The sequence below is a fragment of the Marmota marmota genome, unplaced genomic scaffold, assembly GCF_001458135.2.
Source record: "Marmota marmota marmota unplaced genomic scaffold, marMar, whole genome shotgun sequence".
In the NCBI taxonomy this organism is placed as follows: domain Eukaryota; kingdom Metazoa; phylum Chordata; class Mammalia; order Rodentia; family Sciuridae; genus Marmota; species Marmota marmota.
In genome coordinates this window covers 10,854,483-10,875,462 of record NW_026000174.1, presented here as the reverse complement: position 1 = coordinate 10,875,462, position 20,980 = coordinate 10,854,483, and the positions used below count along the sequence as shown (strand labels likewise).

The following is a 20,980-nucleotide window of genomic DNA, read 5'->3' as shown; positions in this document are numbered from 1 at the left end:
TTCTTTTTTTTTTTTTTTTTGTTCACCTACCTTCCTTAGAAGCTACCTGTCAGTTTTCTTGGTTTCACTACACCAAGCAGCCAGGAACACGATTCCCTCTATTCTGCCATCTTGAAAACTCCCTCTTGTTTTGTTATTAATCCATACTACTCTAGTCCTTCATAGAAATTGCTATTTAACTAAGATATAAAACTACAGTGATGATTCCAACTATAGAAACTTACTTTGCATAATTAACAGCATCACCTTCCTTGCTAACAAATTCAGGATTACCTTGATTTATAACGATTTTGACTATTACATCAACAGTCAGTGATTGGACAACTGGAGTTTCATTATCAATTTTATAAACTTAAGATATGTCCTTATTCCAGCTAACCATCAGATTCTAAAGTTATATATTTTTTTTTTTTTTGCATATGGCAGGAGGTAAAAAACATTTCTTAGTTGATAATGCAGAATGCTTCAAAGTCATCTCTTTATTCATCAAAATCACTGAACACAGCTGCAAGACACTGGTCAAGCCAGGAGGCATATCATTAATCACTGTGTTCCAAGCATTGGCAACACCATGTAAGGCACTGGAAAAATAAACCCCTTTTTAAAAATTTCCACACCTGCACTTCTGTTTACTTCTGCTAGCCTGCTGTTCAAGAAAGTGTTTTTTAAAATTTATTCTTCATGGATCTAAGGATATTTCATCACATGGCTGAATTAATAAGTCCCCATTTGAGGGAAAGTACATGGCATAAACATTATTTCTGAAAAGATTATCATTTGGACGATGAGCAGAACAGTGGTCAAGGAATAATAAAATCTTGAGGTTATCATCTAGTCTAGAGGATGGTAAAAAAAAATGTTAGCATATTAATGAACTGGTAGGAAATTCATCCCTATAAAACAGATGCACAAGCTTTTTCCCATCAAAGTTTACACTTCTTACGCCTGCTTCATTAGCACATGCAACTGGATACTCTTTCCTTGGCATCCTTAATTCTTGTAGGGCTGACTCACCACCTGTATCAGTGTATTTCTGAGGCCTTTTGTCAGCATTACACACTTGTTCTGGTTTCAGATTTTCAATATTGATGACCCTGTCAAATTCATTAATGAACTTCTCCATTGCTTTGTTCTCAGCACTTATTTTATCATCACAAGTCTTTAAAAATTTAATTCCTACTGAATCCCTTTCCCCTACCAAAGAGGAAAGAGATCAGAGTTTTGATTACTAAACCATTGGTTATCAGCTTTATTAATTCCAAAGCTTAAAATAAATGTAATCAAACAAGGGGATTTTGAGGCAAATCAACATAGTATGAGGTCATTCCTTTTCAATACTTAGTGGTGATCCATGAGTACTGCTAAGGAAAAAGATGCTATGAATATTCTTATACAAGGTTTTTGAAGATGGGTTTTCATTTCTCTAATATAAATGCAGAGAAGTTAAATTGATGGGTTACAGGATATCTATGTGTTAACATTTCAAGAAATTTTTTTAATGATGTTTGTAACATTTTTCATTTCTACTACCAACCAAGGTATAGAGTTCTAGCTGCTCTATTTCCTTGCTAACATTTGGTATTGTCATTTTTCTTCTAGACACTTTTAGAGGCAGTGGTACCTCATGGTGATTTTCAATGGAAACTCTCTCATGAATAATAATGCTGGATAGTTTTTCATATGAATATTAGTTATACAAACATATTCTTCATGTTGAACAATCTGCATTAAACTTCATCTTCCTTAGTAGACTTGGAACCTAACCACATTATAGTGCCCCTCTGATCCAAAAGAAACACCTGATAAAGTCTCCTCTATTTAAGCCCTCTATTTGTGAAAATTCTATCACTACTAAACAAATATTATCATATTTTTGTCATATTCACATTCTTTTTCACTCATAAAGAAATTCTCTTAACTATTATGGCGAATAATATCATTTATTATGTATTATTTGGCGTAAAAATATTTTATCCTGTTTCATGGGGACCTAATTAGAGATTAACTAATTATAACAAATATTTTCTTCTGTGACAATTCTGTTTTGATATTTTCTGGAACAAGTAAGACACTGGCTAGATAATATATATTTTTGTTATTGAAATTTTATTAACACCTGACTAAACCATACAAAACTGCCATTTTTGCAGGTTAAAAAAAGTTCAAAATGTTGACAATTTCATATAGCTCAATAAAATTTAACAACCTTTACTTTTATTCTACTGTAATCTCATATCTTTTCCAATGTAAAATAAAATTCTACATATATAAATTAACTGCTTCCAATCCATCTCATATACATTAATAATTTTGTAACAAGCAAAATGGAAATTGCTATTTAACTAAGATATAAAACTACAGTGATGCTATGACATATTTTTAGTGGAGGATCAAATATGTAAAGTTTAGTGGATTTTCATTTTTATAAACATACTCCATTTGATTTTTAAAATATTTATTAAAATACCTTTGTTTTATTTATTTTTATGTGGTACTGAGGATTGAACCCTGGGCCTCACACATGCCAGGAGAGCTCTCTAATGCTGAGCCACAACCTCAGGCCTCCATATAATTTTTAAGTTGCAGTGCTCAATTATTTTTACAAATCTGTCAATCATTTAAAAAGGCTGACTACTGGCTTTAAAAAAAACAAAATTCTGAAGACTAGATTATTTTCCTTATCTATTAAAAACTAGTCAGAAGCAGATTTCTAACAACAAATGATCTCTAAGAAAGTAACAGTATTATTTTAAAGAAATTGCTTTAAGGAAAAGAAGCAGGATTTTCATTTTGCTAGTAAAAAATACAATTCACAATTTAAGAAAAATATCTAAATATAGCTGATTAAATGAAAAAGTCATAATTCCACTTGATTTATTTACTCTTTCCTATCACTTGTGTTTCTTTCTAAATTTCTTGTTAAAAAAGATTAATCCCTCTTTAAAACGCCACTTCATATATACCTCCAATTTTAGAGAATGCTTTTGACAGCATTTATCAGTCTTAAGACAATTATGTCTCTGCAATGTAAGTGTTTTTGCTCTTATCAAGCACAGTTCTACATCCCCCTAATATATATCCACTGATCATGGCTCAGCCTGTGAGAAAGCATTCCACAAATGAATTCTTTAAATATGTGAAGAGAGTTATGTATCCCTAAGTTTCTGCTATATTAAGCATTTTATTTCATTCAAAAATCTTTTTTAAAAAATTTTTTTCCCATAAGGGACTTGCTCCTTCACTACATTAATAAATACTATATTCCAGGTGTGTTCTTACCTGAGGCAAGTGGGATGATACTTCACATTATTTTTGGTACCAAATACATATTCATGACAAGTGGTATCTTCCCCCTGCCTCCCACTGGTGTTGATGGAGAATCCAATCCAGGGCCTCAAGCATGCTAGGCAAGCACTCTATCTCTGAGCTAGACCCACAGCCCCCTAATGAGTTTGTAAGGAAGCAAAAAGAACATTATGCTTTTCACATTTAACATGCACAAAATGGACTTATGTGGAGAAAACATGTTAATAGTAGGTTCACTGTGTTGGTAAGTTAAAGCTATCTGAAATGCCGTGCTACAAAACAGCTCATTTATATATATGAGATATGCGAATCTGAGGAAAACTATTGTTCTTCTCCAGAAAATACTTACACAATTTATAATTAAAAGCTGTTCTTTGCAATATAAGACATTTCACAGGTACCTAAAACCCAGCTAGAAATGTCAGAGCTGTATCGTTTACTACTAAATCCCGAGCTGCTTATTAGCACATGGCCTATTATACAAGTTGGTATGTAATAAAAATCCATAAATTTAGTGAAGGAAAAAAAAGAATATCAGTGAGTCTATCAAGTGTTAAAAAACTGGATTTTATTATCCAAAATCAGATCAACAACCCCAATGGTTTCTGAATAGTTCTAAATATTTCTACATTATTTGGGCAAAGTTCCCAGGAAAATGTGCAGATACAGATAACTTATTTATAAAGATCTTCAAAACAGCTAAAACTAATCTGCCAACAATTCACTGAAGAACTGGTTCTTCTGTGGTTCTGAACATAAGAAAACTGTGTTCAGAACTTCTGTGTGAACTTATGCTTCTGAACAATTCCCACATACATACACCATTTTATGAATACCATATACATATTTACACATAGAAAGAGGATTTAAAAACAAATAAAAATGCAGAAGTGGCCAGGCATGGTGGCACGTGACTATAATCCCAGCTGGATGAAGATGAGGCAGGTGGATTTCAAGTTACCAACACTGGCAACTTAATAAAAACATGTTTTGAAACTTTTTTAAGGTCTGGGATGTAGCTCAGTGATAAGAGTGTCCCTTGGTTCAATACACACACACACACACACACACACACACCCCACTTAAATAAAATTTAAACACAGAAAAAGAAAGCAGAAACATAGAGAATAAAGTCTGGGGAATAGTCAAGAGTGAGAAGAGGTAAAAGAAGGATCTGGACCTTTCTTCAATGAAGAAACTAAGTTTGAATCTTTGGGGTTAGAAAAGCCAATGCTGGGGCTGGGGATTTGGCTCAAGCGGTAGCGCGCTTGCCTGGCATGCGTGCGGCCCGGGTTCGATCCTCAGCACCACATACAAACAAAGATGTTGTGTCTGACGAAAACTAAAAAAATAAATAAATATTAAAATTCTCTCTCTCTCTCTCTCTCTCTCTCTCCCTCTCTCTTAAAAAAAAAAAAAAAAAAAAAAAAAAAAACCCACACACACAGAAATTACTTCAGCTNTAAAAAAAAAAAAAAAAAAAAAAAAAGAAAAGCCAATGCTGAGGGATGGTGTGTAGCTCAGTGGCAGAAGGCTTGCATAGCACTTGTAAGGCATTGAGTTCAATCCTAAGCATCACATAAAAATAAACAAATAAACTACCAAAAACAATGCAACTAAAAAAAAAGTATTTTAAAAATATTTTTTAGTTATACATGGACACAATATCTTTATTTTGTTTATTCAATTTTGATGTGGTACTGAGGATTCAACCCAGTACCTCATATCTGCGAGGCAAGCATTCTGCCACTGAGCCATAACCCCAGTCCTTTTTTTTTTTTTTAAAAGAAAAAGAATAGCCAATACTTTTAAAAGCTGCAAAGACAAAAGCAAATATTTACAGAGTGCTTTTATGGTATTAGCATCATTTTTCATATATTCCTCACAACAACTTTTTAGGGAAGTATTAACATCTTTGTTTTAAAGCACAGGAAAGCAGCTCTCAGAGAAATGAAGTGCCTACAGATAGTAAATGGAGAAACCCAGATTAAATGTTAACTCAAAATTTTACATCATGCATTAGGGTATAATCTACTTAAAACGTTAGTTGTTTTAAACATGTATGACTCAACAACAGTAATTACAATTATTTTTCTCTGTGTTATTTTTTTTGGTCAACAGACTAGGACAGAATATTTTTAAAATAACTATATAAAGTTGATATGAGGAATCACAGACATGCTGGTAAAATCTCAAGAACAGAACTCCAGAGCTAAGGTTGTAGCTCAATGGTAGAGCACTTGCCTAGCACATGTGAAGCACTGGGTTCGATCCTCAGCTCCATATATAAATAAAAGCATTGTGTCCATCTACAACTAAAAATATCAAAAGGAAAAAAAAGAACTACAAGGAGAATCATGTAGTTATATGTGCATATAAAACAATACCCAAAGAATTCAATCCTTTCACATTTATTCTTAGAGAATAAAAGTTGAGATTTTTCTGACCTATACAAATATTATAAATTAAGAAGTAATCACTAAAAAAATGCTAAAAATAAAAAGGAGCAAAAACAGATATATGCTAATGTCAAAAGGAGCTTTGCATAAGCCAACAGTTAGATACTTATAAGTTCTCCCTACTTTATAGGATCCATGATGTTTTCTATTTTTTTTAATATTTATTTTTTAGTTTTTGGTGGACACAACATCTTTATTTTTATGTGGTGCTGAGGATTGAACCCAGTGCCCCACGCATGCCAGGCGAGCATGCTACCGCTTGAGCCACATCCCCAGCCCCATGATGTTTTCAAAATTAAAATATACTATGGCCATAAATGAAATATTTCTAAAAAAGTTAAAAAAGATAAAAAATTAGACATAAATATTCTAAAGAAAATATCCCAGTTTCACTTATGACTTTTTTCATCTTGTTTTTAAATTCTAATTTGTTATATATGACAGAAGAATGCATATGTAGAACACAATTTTTCATATCTCTGGTTGTACACAAATTAGTCACACCATTTGTGTTTTCATACATATACTTAGGGTAATGATGTCCATCTCATTCCAAAGTCTTTTCTAACTCCATGCCCCCTCCCTTCCCCTCTTTCCCCTTTGCTGTATCTTACGATTTTAAAAAAAGTTATATTTCAACATTGTATACTATATCTGTTTAAATATCTTTGTCAAAAAAGTGAAATATCAAAACATTTTAAAAGGACTAGAACAAGAAATCATAATGTTCCTTAGAAACCAATAAATAAATTTGTACACAGCAAATTAGAAAACATATGGTGAGGCTGGGGATGTGGCTCAAGCGGTAACACACTCGCCTGGCATGCGCGGGGCGATGGGTTCGATCCTCAGCACCACATAAAAATAAAATAAAGATGTTATGTCTACCGAAAACTAAAAAGTAAATATTTAAAAAATTCTCTCTTTTTTAAAAAAAAGCATTAAAAAAAGAAAACATATGGTGATAAAATATGTTGGGCAACTTAAAACAGAAATAAATAAGCAATGCCTAATAGAACATGATACATAAGTCAAGAACAAAAAAAAAAAAATGCTTTTCTGGTGTTTTTGTGTAAGAATATATACTTTTACAAATACTATTACACAATATTATTATTCAGATTATGGCTTTTTGAAATACAGACTTATGTCCTGATTTGGATTGAACTGCCAAATTTATTTGACAAATAACTAATTAAGTACCTAATAAAGATACTGTTTTGGGCTCTAGGTAAGGCCCTGGAAATTCAACAATCCCATTAAAAGGTCCACCCTTGCCTCAAAGATCACATTAATAGAGAGGAGATGAAAGTGTAAGAATCATGTAAATAAATGTAGAGATTCCAATAAAGAATACCTGACAATGCATTTCCATGAAGAGCCATCTTGATCATCTTGTTCTTCTATGTACATTCTGACATTATGATCTTGATCCAACTGGTACCAGTACATAAGGCCATCTTTGTCTCGCCCAATTGGCTGGAGACGCATAGTATCAGCATCTTCCTCATTAATAATATTCTTGAATTTAAGATTGTCATCAAACTGACACTCACAGAGATACTGAAAAAACAAAAATGTCTTAAAATGTTTGTAAATAATAATAATATTTCTCCATCACAAGAAATATGATATAACCACATAATTGATTTAAGCAAAGCAGACAGAACACACAGTTTATCCATTTTTCACTATCCTCTTCCCAAATGTGTTTAAAAGAATTAAAGAGATTAAGTTTTAAACTTACATTTTAATTCTACACCATTGCATAGGTATAAAACAACCACCGATGTAAAGTGCCCTAGATTATATCCCAAGTACCAATAAATAAATAAATAAATACATACATACATACATATATAACCACTGACATAAACCAAATTATATTTCTAAAGCAAAAATCTATTTGCACTAAAAACTCCCAAGTTGTCGCACAGGTATAAATTTTTCTTTTCACTGCTTTCAATCATTGTTTAAGTTATTAACTAATTAGGCAAATAAAAATTACATATATACATGGTGTACAATATGATGTTTTAATGTATGTAAACCATGAAGAATAGCTAAATCAAGCAACTTAACATTTATTACTTCACATACTTATTTCTTGTGGTAAGAACACTTAAAATCTATTAGCAATTTTTAAGTATGTAATATATTTTTCTTAACAAGACTATCTTGTACAATAGATTTCTTTAAATCCTTTCTTCTACCTGAATTTTTTTTAAGGTTGACCAATTTCTCTCCTATCTGCCCAATAACTACAAGCCACATAACCACCATTCTACTCTCTGTTGCTGTGGGTTTGAGTCTTTATATTCCACGTTTAAGTAAGAACATGGGGTATTTCTTTCTGTGCCTGGTTTATTTCACTTAACACAATATGTCCCAGGATCATTCATGTTGTCACAAATGACAGTATTTCCTTTAAGCCTGAAGAATTTTCCATTTTATGTATATATGTGTATGTGTACACATATATTCACATATTTATCCATCCATTTCATATATAAATAGACACTTGGATTCATTCCATATCACAATTACTGCTGCTATGATCACAGGAGTACAGATATGTGTTTCAAAAACTGATTTTTTGAGGCTGGAGTTGTAGCTCAGGGGTAGAGCACTTGCCTCATGTGTGTGAGGCACTGCATTCAATTCCCAGCACCACATATAAATATGCAAATAAAGGTCCACGAACAATTAAAAAACTATTTTTTAAAAAAACTGATTTTATCTCCACTAAATATGAACCCAGTAGAGGGACTGCTGAATCATTTGGCAGTTTGTTTTAATTGTTTGAGAAAACTCCTCATTTCTAAAATAGAAGTACAACTTTTTATTGTATATTTTGTATAGGATTATGTATCAAAGTCAGATTTCTTCTATGAGTTGCTCTACTTAGGCAGGAATAAATGAAATTCCTCTTTGCCTTTGCTTGTGCAAGCTAGCCCAAAAGCCTATATATTTTTTTTTACCGTGTGTATGTGCTGTTTCTTTTTGCAATGTTGGGGATTCAACCCAGAGATCCAGTATACTAGGCAAGTGCTCTCTAAACATTATGTGATCAAGAATTCTTATGGTCAAAAAAAAATTTATAACACAAGCTCAATAATTATATGTGTATTATAGACATTACATTCACGTATTCATATTTATCATACACCTGCCTCTTTATCAACAATTATATACATTTTAGGAATGCACAGAAAATTATTTCAGAAGCTGAAATTTTTTAAAAAGTTATGAACAGAAGTTCTAGGCTCCATTCTAACACTCCAATGAGAAACTTTATATACTCCTTTGGGACCACAAACTAAACTGGGGACAGATGAGCTTGCATGATAATTCACTTTGAAATATGAGTTTAGTATGATATTTGGTTTTCTCAGAAACATTATATGCATCTTGTAGATTTTCATGTAGGTTGTAAAGGCCATTAATATATAACAACAAAATAATAGCCACTCCATAGCTATAGTCTATCTCTGAAAAAAATGTATGTATGCTGACATTATAGATTAGAAATCATCATAAAATCGTGAGGTCCTTTGAACATAGAGCCTAGTTATCAAACACTGCAAATTTTAGAATTAATGAAGACATCATTAATATTTTCACACAGAATATTATTCGTCCCATATTATAATGACATATTATCCTCCTGCCTAATTAAGAAGTGGGCAGGGGGGAAAAAAAGAAAACGCTGAAAATAAGCCTACATTGAGATGACTCATTTTAATCGAGTACTTCTGGATATGTGAGGGTTTTATTAAACACGCAGTGATATGCCCTTAGTCATCTGGAAAACAATATCAGATTACTATGTTGGTAAATCAGTAAAAGAGTATCCACAGTTTACAATATGTGGCAATGAATGTGAAAGCTGAAAACAGTGAAAAAAGTAATTTAAGGTAATTGCTTATCCATTCTATTACTTTCCTTGCAAGCAGAAATAAATTAAACATGTTTTGAAGACAATTTTTAAAAACAGCAATTCAGAGAACAGACTGTTTTGTCACAGAAAAATAAAGAAGCAAAAAATTTATTGTTCGGTGCTGGGGCTGGGGCTGGGGCTCAGTGGCAGCGCACTTGCCTGGCATGTGTGAGGCACTGGGTTCAATTCTCAGCACCACATTTAAATAAATTTAAAAGAAAAAAAAGGTCTATGAACAACTAAAAAAAAATTTTTTTTAATCTTTTGTTCAACAATGTCTATTTTATGTTCATTTTTAATTTAACTGGGAGTCAAAGTGAAATTTTAAATTAAATAAAAATAATTGTAACAAATAATACATTTATTACCTTTAAGAGTGCTAGTTTACATTCAACACTCATTTCAAGATATCCTTTCTTCTCCATCTCCCATGCCCACGTACTGTTAAATTCTTGGCATATCTGTAAGAAAAAAAAAATATCTTAATAGACAAGAGCAAATTTTATTAACATTGGCAGTTTTCTGTGATCATGTTGTATTTTTTTTGGCGGGGGTTTGGGGGGTTAACTAGGAATAGAACTCGGAGGCACTCAACCATTGAGCCACATCCCCAGCCCTTTTTAATTTTTTATTTAGAGACAGGGTCTGGCTGAGTTGCTTAGGGCCTCTCTAAGTTGCTAAGGCTGGCTTGTGATTCTCCTGCCTCAGCTTCTAAAGCTGCTGGGATTACAGGTATGTGCCACCGCACTAGTGATGTTAAGTGTTCTTGCTAATACATATGTATAAAGGAAGGAGTTTTTACCAAACAACAGTCCAATCTAATTCCACCCTAAAAACAATCGTACTTAAATCTATCCAGAATGTTTACTATTGTCTGAAAACTGAAGTAAAGGTAAAAAGTAAACTCTGGAGCTCTGTGCTTTGCTCTTTTAGGGCATATTTTTCATGTTTGAATAATTATTTTAGTCTGTTAAGGCTTAAGTCCTTGAAGACAGGACAACAGTTTGTTCACCTAAAATGGAAATATGCTTAAAAAAAAAAAAAGGTGCTAAAAGGAACACACAAACTTAACGAAATTAGGGATTAAACAACTTGGGGGTGCTTTCCCATCAGGCTATAACACCAATGCTTTTAATTTATACTTTTGAGTCAGGTACTCACTATGTTGCCAAGGCTGACCTTGAATTTGTAATTCTCCTACCTTACCTCCTAGCCAAAATGGAGTTTTACTCAGCCATATAGAAGAATGAAATTTCAATGTCCTCCTGTTTGTTATGGATAAAGTCAAAATTCCAATACAGAACTTCATTTAAATGCTTTAACTTACATGGCTCAGATTCTCTCCCAACACAAACATTTCAGTAAAAAAAAAAGAGCCACTCTACCAGACTGAAGTAAAAAGATTTATGCTGTTGTTGTTGTTGGAACTGAGGATAGAACCCAGGGGTACTTAACTACTGAGCCACATCCACAGCCCTTTTAAATATTATTTAGAGATAGGGTCTCACTGAGTTACTGAGGCTGGCTTTGAACTTGCCATCCTCCTGCCTCAGCTTCCTGAGCAGATGGGATTATAGGAATGCACCATAGTACCTAGTAAAAAATATAGATTTAAAAAAAAAAACACTCCACTGAAAAGCCATGTGCTTATAATCTTTAAGCCAGTTTTTTCAGTAATAAAAGGAGAACAAGAATGAGGATATTAACTGAGCATGGAAAATTATGCAAAATGCCTATCAATTTGATATATTTTATTTCAAGGAACAAAGAGAAAAATGAAGGTCAAGGAAAAAGGACCCAGGAGCATAGGCAATTAGCCAGGTAGGACGAGCAGGCAAGAGGGACTGCTTAAGACAACCTAGGAATAACCTGGATGGATCCTCAGAGGTGCTTTTCCTATTCTCCACTACTATAATTTTTGCCAACTGGACTAATAAATAAACATCACAAGATGTAAGTAATAGGATAATAAAAGAATATAATGCAAGTACATGGCCAAGAACTCTACAATAGAATTGGGTCTTCAAGGACTCATAAGAAGGAATTTCCCATTACCTGTAATACCACCATACTTCTTCCCACTTACAGCATTGTATTTTATAAAGAAAAACAAAACAAAAACAAATTTTAAACCCAAGACAAATGGAGAAAAAAGAAATTTTTAGGAGTATTATACAGGTTAGACCTAAAATAAGTATATCAAAAGCTAAAAGACCAGGATCTGAATACACATTTCACCTCCATGAGAAAGATAATAAGTGCTGGTGAGGATGTAAAATAATCACAGATAGTGAATGGAAAGGTAACACAGAGCAGCTGCTTTGAAGAAAAGGTAGGCAGTTCCTCAAATTTTGGCAATGAGTTACCATAATACTTAGCAATTTCTTGTATTCATAATAAAAGCAATAGCAGTATTATTCACATTGGACAAATGGTAGAAGAAAACAAATCAAATGTACACAATCAGTTGAATGAATAACAAAATGTACATTCATATAATGGAATTTATGCAGTCATAAAAAGGAATAAATAGGACTAAGGATGTGGCTCCGTGGAAGAGAGCATACAAGTCCCTGGTTTTGATTCCCAGCACTGAAAAATAAATAAAAAAATTAAAAGTGGGAGAGGGTCAGTGTTGAAGTAGTGATGCATACTGTAGCATGGATGAACCCTGAAAACATATTAATGAAAGAAACTAAAAACAAAAGGTCACATACTGAATGATTATATATATAACAAATGTCCAGTATAGAGAAATCCAGATTCAGACAATAAATCAATAGTTGCCAGGAAGTAGGAAAAAGAATAAATGCGCATAGCTCCTAATGGGTAGGGATTTCTTTTATGAGTAATAAAAATGTTTTGGAAACAAGAAAGGTTTCATACTCCTTGTAAATGTACTAGAGAAAACTAAATCGCATAATTTAGGAGTGTTAATTTTATTGTATATGAATAACATTTCAACCCTTAAATTGACTGTATTCTTATCCACAGCAAGGAAGTGAAAAAGAGATTTGCATTGCACCTGTGAAATAAGAGAAGTATTAATTACTTTAATCATTTGTTTATATTTAAGAAAATAACAAAAGTCACTTATCACTAAGGGAGCTGGGGACAGACGCTACACTGATAAAATAAGCAAATATATGGTTTATAATTATCAGTGTAGCTTCTGTCCAATTTTTGTTAAAAATAAGGAAATATATGGTTTATAATTAACAAAAATTGTATGTCAAAAGAAGCAAGGTGTAAATATGTCAGTTTTCTATCTAATAATTTTGTAGGAAGATTAAACCAAATATTTATGTAGCACACACCCCCTACAATAAGTACTAGAAGGGCAAAGATGAATTAAGAGATGGTCTCCACTCCAAGAAACTCAGAATTCTGAGAAGGACAGACAATAATGCAAACAATTATCGTGGAAAAAGCAGTCAGTGAGCTACCTGCAAAATGGGTAACCGATTAGATTATAAAAATGAAAACAAAGAGAAGAGAAATACTAACTCAGTCAAAGGATAAAGGGAGACCAAGGAAAGTTTTATTCAACTGGTGACATTTGTCCAAGGTCAAAAGAATCAATAAGGTTTTACACATGAGGAGGTAAAATGGAATGTCAAAAAGAAAACATGTTTTTCAATGGGAATATGAATGATTATGACATAATAACAACTAAGAAGGTTGAACACAGGAGTTTGTTATGGTGAATCCTAGAAAAATAGACTGAAAGTGTGCTTGAGGGGCTAAGGTTATAGCTCAGTGATAGAGAGCTTGCCTATCAAGTGTGAGACACTGGATTTGCTTCTCAGCACCACATATGAATAAATAATGTCCATCAACAAATAAAAATTTTAAAAAAATTTTTAAAGTATGCTTGAGGTTGGCAATGGGCAGAGATATAAGTGAAGGAAGACAGTGAGCCTGTCAAAACAGAGCATGGGTTGTGGAAAAAGAGGGGCAGAAGATGACCACGACCCTGGCCTGCCAAGCAGTAGGAGCAGAACAACCCTGACCCACCACGCAGTAGGAACACAGTCAACGTGTGGGGTGGCCTTTCCCACTGGCTTCTATCTAGTGACAAGAGCCAGGACCTACAAGTCCATCATCCAGGTTCCTAAAAGCAAGGTACTGGTAACTTGCAGAAACACTACAAGATTATAAGGTAGAAACTGCAATACCCTGAATCAACACTACTTGAAAGGAAGACACACGGACAATATGAAGAAACAAGTAAAGAAAGTGCCAGAAACAAACCAAACTGATAATAGATTCCATTGACTGATAATAGATTCCACTGACAGCACAGTAGATAAAATGTCAGAGAAGGAATTCAGAATGTACATAATTAAAATGATAAACAAAGCAAAACATTAATTAAGAAAGGTAATATAGGGGCTGGTGATGTGGCTCAAGCGGTAGTGCGCTCGCCTGGCATGCGTGCGGTCCGGGATCGATCCTCAGCACCACATACAAACAAGGATGTTGTATCCGCCGAAAACTAAAAAATAAATATTAAAAAATTCTCTCTCTCTCTCTCTCTCTCTCTTTCTCCCCCTCTTTAAAAAAAAATTAAAAAATAAAAGAAACTTCATTAAAAAAAAAAAGAATAAAGCTAATATAGGCAACAACTGGCCAACCCAACAAAGAGATGAGAGAAAAAATAAAAGTACCAAAATATTACTTCAAGAAAGAGACAGAAACTCTGAAGAAAAAAAAAAAAAAGGAAACAGAAAACCTTGAAATAAAGTAAACAAGAAACCAAATAAAAATTTCAATAAAAAGTATCAAGAACTTTTCAAGTGAGAAACCACTAGCAGAATCTCCAAGAATTAAGGGACAACATGAAAAGACCAAATCTAATAATTATCATGATAGAGGAAGGCACAGAGATACAATCCAAGGGAATGCACATTCACTTCAACGAAATAATATCAGAAAATTTCCAAACATGAAAAATGAGTTGGAAAATCAAATGTAAGAGGCTTACAAGACACCAAATGTACAAAATTACAACACATCCACACCAAGGCAAGTTATAATGAAAATGCATACCGTACGTAGTAAGGATAGAATTTTCAAGGCCGCAAGAAAAAAGTTTCAGATTACATATAGTGGAAAACCAATCTGGATCTCAGATTTCTCGAATCAGACCATCATAGCTAGGAAATCCTTGAACAACATATACCAAGCTCTGAAAGAAAATGGAAACCAACCAAGAATCATATGTCCAGCAAAATTAACCTTCAGATCTGTTGACAAAAAAAAAAAAAAAAAAAAAAACCTTTGAGATAAACAAAAATTAAAAGAATTTTCAACAAGAAAGCTGGCATTACAGAATATTCTCAGCAATACATTCCATGAAGAGGAAACAAAAATCAGCAAAGGGAGGAACTACACTAAAGGAAAAGCCAATCAAAGGAGAATCCAATTTAAGTTAAAAACCAAAAATAAACCAAAATGTCTGTGAATACAAATCTATCTTCACTATCTTCACTGTGTGGTAAAATTTATTTATAAGATTATATTTTTTGTCTTCAGTGCCTTAGGTTCTGTCTTCCAAGTGATCATGTCTCAATAATAACCCTGAATGTCAATGACCTAAACTCATCAATTAAAAGACACACATTGGATTTTAAAAAAAGATCCAACAACACGCTGCCTTCAAAAGACTCATATCATAGGAAAAGACATTCACAGACTGAAGGTAAAAGGATGGGAAAAAATATGTCACTCACATGGGCTATGTCAACAAGCAGGGGTTTCCATCCTAATATCAGATAAAGTGGACTTCACATCAAAGTTAGTCAGAAGAAATAAACAGGGATATTTCATACTGCTTACGGGAATCATACATCAACAAGACATAACAATCACAAATATCTATGCCTCAAACAATGGAGCATGTAAGTATATTAAACAAACCCTTCTCAATTTCAAGAAGCAAATAGATCACAACACAATAATAGTGGTGACTTTAACACACTTTCTAACCACTGGATAAATCTTCCAAACAAAAACTAAACAAAGAAAGTATAGAACTAAATAATGACTTAACAGACATATATACAGTATTCCATCCATAATTGAGCAAATACACCTTTTTCTCAGCAGCACATGGATCCTCCTCTAAACTATAAAGTAACTCTCAGCAAGTACAAAAAAAATCGAGATACTATCCTGTATTCTATAATATCATAATAAATGAAACTAGAAATCAATGATAAAATAAAAACTAGAAGCTACTCCAACACCTAGACACTAGATAGATAGTGAAAAGAGCAATGGATAGCAGAAGACATCAGGGAGGAGATAAAAAATATTCTTAGAGGTAAATGAGAACACTGATACAACATATCAAAATCTCTGGGACACTGAAGGTAGTGCTAAGAGGAAAGTGCATTGAGTTCATTCATTAAAAAAATAAAAAGTAAACAAATAAATGACGTAATATTACATCTTTAGAAAACAAATCAACACCAAAAAATAGTATAAGAAATGACTGAAATCAATGAAATTGAAACAAAAGAAAACAATTTTAAAAAGCTGACAAAATAAAAAGTTGGTTCTTTGAAAAAAATAGGTAAAATTGATAAACCATTAGCCCCCTAATGAAAAGGAGAGAGTAAACTCAAATTATGAAATTCATAATGAAAAGGGAAATATCACAATGAACACTATTGAAATACAGAAGATAATTACAAACTATTTTGAAAATTTATATTCCAAAACAACAGAAAATCTCAATGCACCAACAAATTTCTAGAAACATATGATCTACCCAAATTTAAGCAAATCAATTTCAAGCAAGGAAATAAAAAATGTCATCAAAAGCCTACCAACCAAGAAAAGCCCAAGACCAGATGGATTCTCAGCTGAGTTCTACAAGACCTTCCAAGAAAAACTAATACCAATACTCCTCAAATTATTCCATGAAATAGAAAAGGAGGGAACCTGTCCAAACTCATTTGATGAGGCTAGCATCACCCTGATATCAAAATCAAAAACACATCAAGGGGGCTGGGGATGTGGCTCAAGTGGTAGCGCGCTCGCCTGGCATGCGTGCGGCCCGGGTTCGATCCTCAGCACCACATACAAAGATGTTGTGTCAGCCGAAAACTAAAAAATAAACATTAAAAAAATTCTCTCTCTCACTCTCTCTTTAAAAAAAAAAAAAAAAAAAAACATCAAGGAAAGAAAACTTCAGGTCAATATCCCTGATGAACACAAACACAAAAGTCTCAATAAAATTCTGGCCAATCGCATCCAAAAACATATGAAAAAGATAGTGCACCATGATCAAGTGGGGTTCATTCCAGTGAGGCAAGGTTGGCTCAACATACAGAAATCAATAAATGTAATACATCACATCAAAAGATTTAAAGACAAAAATCATATGATTATCTCAATAGATGCTGAAAAAGCATTCAATAAAATACAACATCTCTTCATGTTCAAAACACTAGATAAACTAGGATAATAGTAGAATCATACCTTAACATTTTAAAAGCTATCTATGCTAAGCCCAAGGCCGACATCATTGTAAATGGAGAAAAATTGGACGCATTCCCTCTAAACACTAGAACAAGATGCCCTCTTTCACCACTTCAATTCAACATAGTCCTTGAAATTCTAGCCAGAGCAATCAGACAGAAAAAAGAAATTAAAGGGCTATACATAGGGAAAGAATTGAAACTATCACTATTTGCCAACAATGCTTCCATATTTAGAAGACACAAAAATATTCCATCAGAAAACTTCTAGACCTAATAAATGAATTCAGAAAAGTAGCAGAATATAGAATTAATATCCATAAATCAAATGCATTTCTATACATAACTGATGAATCCACAGAAAGAGAAATGAGAAAAACTACCCCAATTCACAATAGCTCAAAAAAAAAAAATAAGATAAAATACCTGGGAATGAAAACTACAGAACACTAAAAAAAGAAACCCAAGAAGATGAAAAATCTCCCATGTTCCTGAATAGGCAGAATTAATATTGTCAAAATGGCCATATTACAAAAAGCCTTCTACAGACTTAATGCAATTCCTATTATAATCCCAATGATATACTTCATAGAAATAGAAAAAGCAATGATAAAATCTGGAAAAATAAGAGACCTAGAATACCTAAAGCAATCCTTAGCCAAAACAAGTGAAGCAGGAGGCATCACAATACCAGACCTTAAACTATACTACAAAGCCATAGTAACAAAAACAGCATGGTATTGACACCATAGTAGACATGTAGACCATTTGTACAGAATAGAAGACACAGAGACCAACCCACATGAATACAGTTATCTCATACTAGGCAAAGGCACCATAAACATACATTGGAGAAAGGATAGCCTATTCAACAAATGGTGCTGGCAAAACTGAAATCCATACATAGCAAAATGAAATTAAACCTCTTATCTGTTACCATGTACAAAACTCAACTCAAAGTAGATCAAGGACCTAGGAATTAGACCAGAGACCCTAAACCTAACAGAATAAAAAGTAGGCCCAAATCTTCATCATGTTGGATTAGGGCCCGACTTCCTTAACAAGACTCCTAAAGGACAAGAATCAATAAATGGGATGAATCCAAACTAAAAAGCTTCTTCTCAGCAAAGGAAACAATCATTGAGGTGAAGAGAGAGCCTACAGTATGGGAGCCAATTTTTACCACAAGTACATTAGATAGAGCACTAATCTCCAGGATATATAAACAATTAAAAGACTTAATACCAAAAAAACAAACAACCAATCAATAAATGGGCCAAGTCACTGAATAGACACTTCTAATAAGAAGATATATAAACAATCAACAAATATATGAAAAAGTTCAACTTCTTTAGTAATTAGAGAAATGCAAATGAAAACTATTCTAAGATTTCATCTCAGCCACCCCAGTCACAATGGCAGTTATTAAGAATACAAGCAATAATTTAAAGTGTTGGAGAGGATGTAGGGGAAAAGGTACACTCATAACATTGCTGTTAGGACTACAAATTGGTGCAACTACTTTGGAAAGCAATGGAGATTCCTTAGAAAACTTGGAATGTAACCACCATTTGATACAGTTATACCACTCCTCTGTCTATACCCAAAGGACTTAAAATCAGCATAATATAGTGACATAGCCACACCAATGTTCATAGCCGCTGAATTCAGAATAGCTAAAAATGTGGAGCTAACCTAAATGCCTATTAAGAGATAAATGGATAAAGAAACTATGATATATATATATATATATATATATATATATATATACACACACACACACACACACACACACACACATATACATACACACACACACACACACACACACTGGAATAAAATTATGGCATTTGCAGGTAAATGGATGGAGTTGGAAAATATTATGTTAAGCAAAGTAAATCAATCCCAAAAACCTAAAGGCCAAATGTTTTCTCTGATTTTTGAATGCTGATCCATGATGGGGGTAGGGGGGGGCATGGGAAGAATGGAGGCACTTTGCATTGGGCAAAAAGAAGAGTGGGGAGGAGTTATGGGTACAGGAAAGATGTTGGAATGTGATGGACGTCATTACCCTAGGTACATGTATGATTGCACCAATCTGGCATCTCTACACCATGTAACCAGAGAATTGAAATGTTGCACATCATTTGTGTATGATGAATTCAAATGCATTCTGCTATCATGTAGAACCAAACAGAACAAATAAAAATAATAATGAAAAATAAACAGATCATGGGTACTAAAAATGGGAAACTAATGAGGGTTTAGAGGAACTAATGGAAAATAATCAAAACACATAAAAAGTAAGTTGTTAATGTCAAAGAGACTAAAGCTTTTTGCAAAAATTCAAGTGAAAAATGACAAAGCTTGAGCTAAGCTGTGGCAGGAAATATTTAAGAAAAGGCAGATTCACATTGTTGTGTAAATATCTTATCAAAGAAATACCAAGCCTATATGTTTTTACCATTTATAAAAGAGGTTTCATATATTTTATATCTTTTTAAATGGGTGCTCTCTAAAACTAGATAAATTTTAAAAATCAAAACAAAATTGATTCTGTTTCCTACAGTACTTACAAAGTATAAATCCTTACTAATAGTAGATGTTCAATAAATGTTTACCAATGTTCTCTGGTATAATTATTGAAATAATTTTTTATGATGGGATACCTGCAAACCTGCCTACTAAGAATGCATTATGAGTTATATAGAATCAGCGTTTCTTTAAATCCTTAAAAAATATACTAACGTAGGAAACATTACAATGACAAAGGTCTCAAGCAACACTGATTCCCAAAAAATGTTCAGAAAAGAAGCAAGCACTCAGTAATTAGTTAAATTCACAACCATTTCATCAGCAATCTATGCTGTGCTGGACAGTGTACTTGACAGCAGCATAAGGAGGATGTAATTCCTCCTAAAGGAACTTGGAATTAATGAGACAGGCAGTTGAAACTCTTGGCAAGTATCACCTAAGATAACCTATAAACTGGAAACATTTACAAGCAAAAAATTTGAGAAGCAACTCTCAAAAGTGTCCGTTTTGAAGTCTTTAGCCAAGGGAAAGGTGCTTTAAAAATACCTGATAATAGTGTAGCAAGAATAAAAAAAATCTCTAAATAGCTATTTTATATTCATAAATTATATTAACCATAGTAATGTACCTAAAATGGAAGGAGTGTGATTGTAAAGTGTCTCTTACCAAATAATCTTCTTTAATCAGTAATCTAGAGGCAGCATAAACAAAAAGGGACACAAAGTTTAAAATCATGTCTTGGCACTCCCTATCTATCGGCACTGTGATCTTACTGAGTCAATCACCTATTTGAATTTCAGGTCCTTCACCTATAAAGTAGATTTTGTTGTTAGTAAAAGAGACAAGGAAAAGATGCCTATCAATTATTCACTATGTCATATCTCCATTATATCAAGGCAAAGCTCAAAATAGTTCAAGAAGAATCAGAAGGAACAATCAAAACAAAAGTAGGGGATGAAGGCAATGAGACAAAAATAGGTCACTCATCTTTAAAATACAGAAAAATATTGTTAGATTCAGATATACATATATATGTGTGTGTGTGTACACATACATACATACTGGTTCAATCCCCAGTACTGAGAGGGGGAAAAGCAATAGGTCTTTAGAAAATACTGTTTAGAGCAAGGCCTTCTATTACCAAACTTGTTCACTTTCAAAAGATTTCTACATGTGTACCTAGGGACCAAGTAAGAGAGATTGGCCTTTGTCTTTCCTTTACTGTTGAGGGATAAACAAATAAGATTATT

General features: G+C 33.1%; 1 protein-coding gene across 1 annotated transcript in view; it reads right to left on the bottom strand.

Annotated features, from left to right (window-relative positions):
- Window positions 1–20,980, bottom strand: part of Rsf1 (remodeling and spacing factor 1) — a 137,865-nt gene that overhangs the window by 65,124 nt on the left and 51,761 nt on the right. The window contains exons 4-5 of the mRNA XM_048787878.1: window positions 10,074–10,166; window positions 7,123–7,328 (exon numbers count right to left, since the gene is read on the bottom strand). Of these exons, the coding sequence (XP_048643835.1) occupies window positions 7,123–7,328; window positions 10,074–10,166 (299 nt within the window). The remainder of the gene's footprint in view (window positions 1–7,122; window positions 7,329–10,073; window positions 10,167–20,980) is intronic.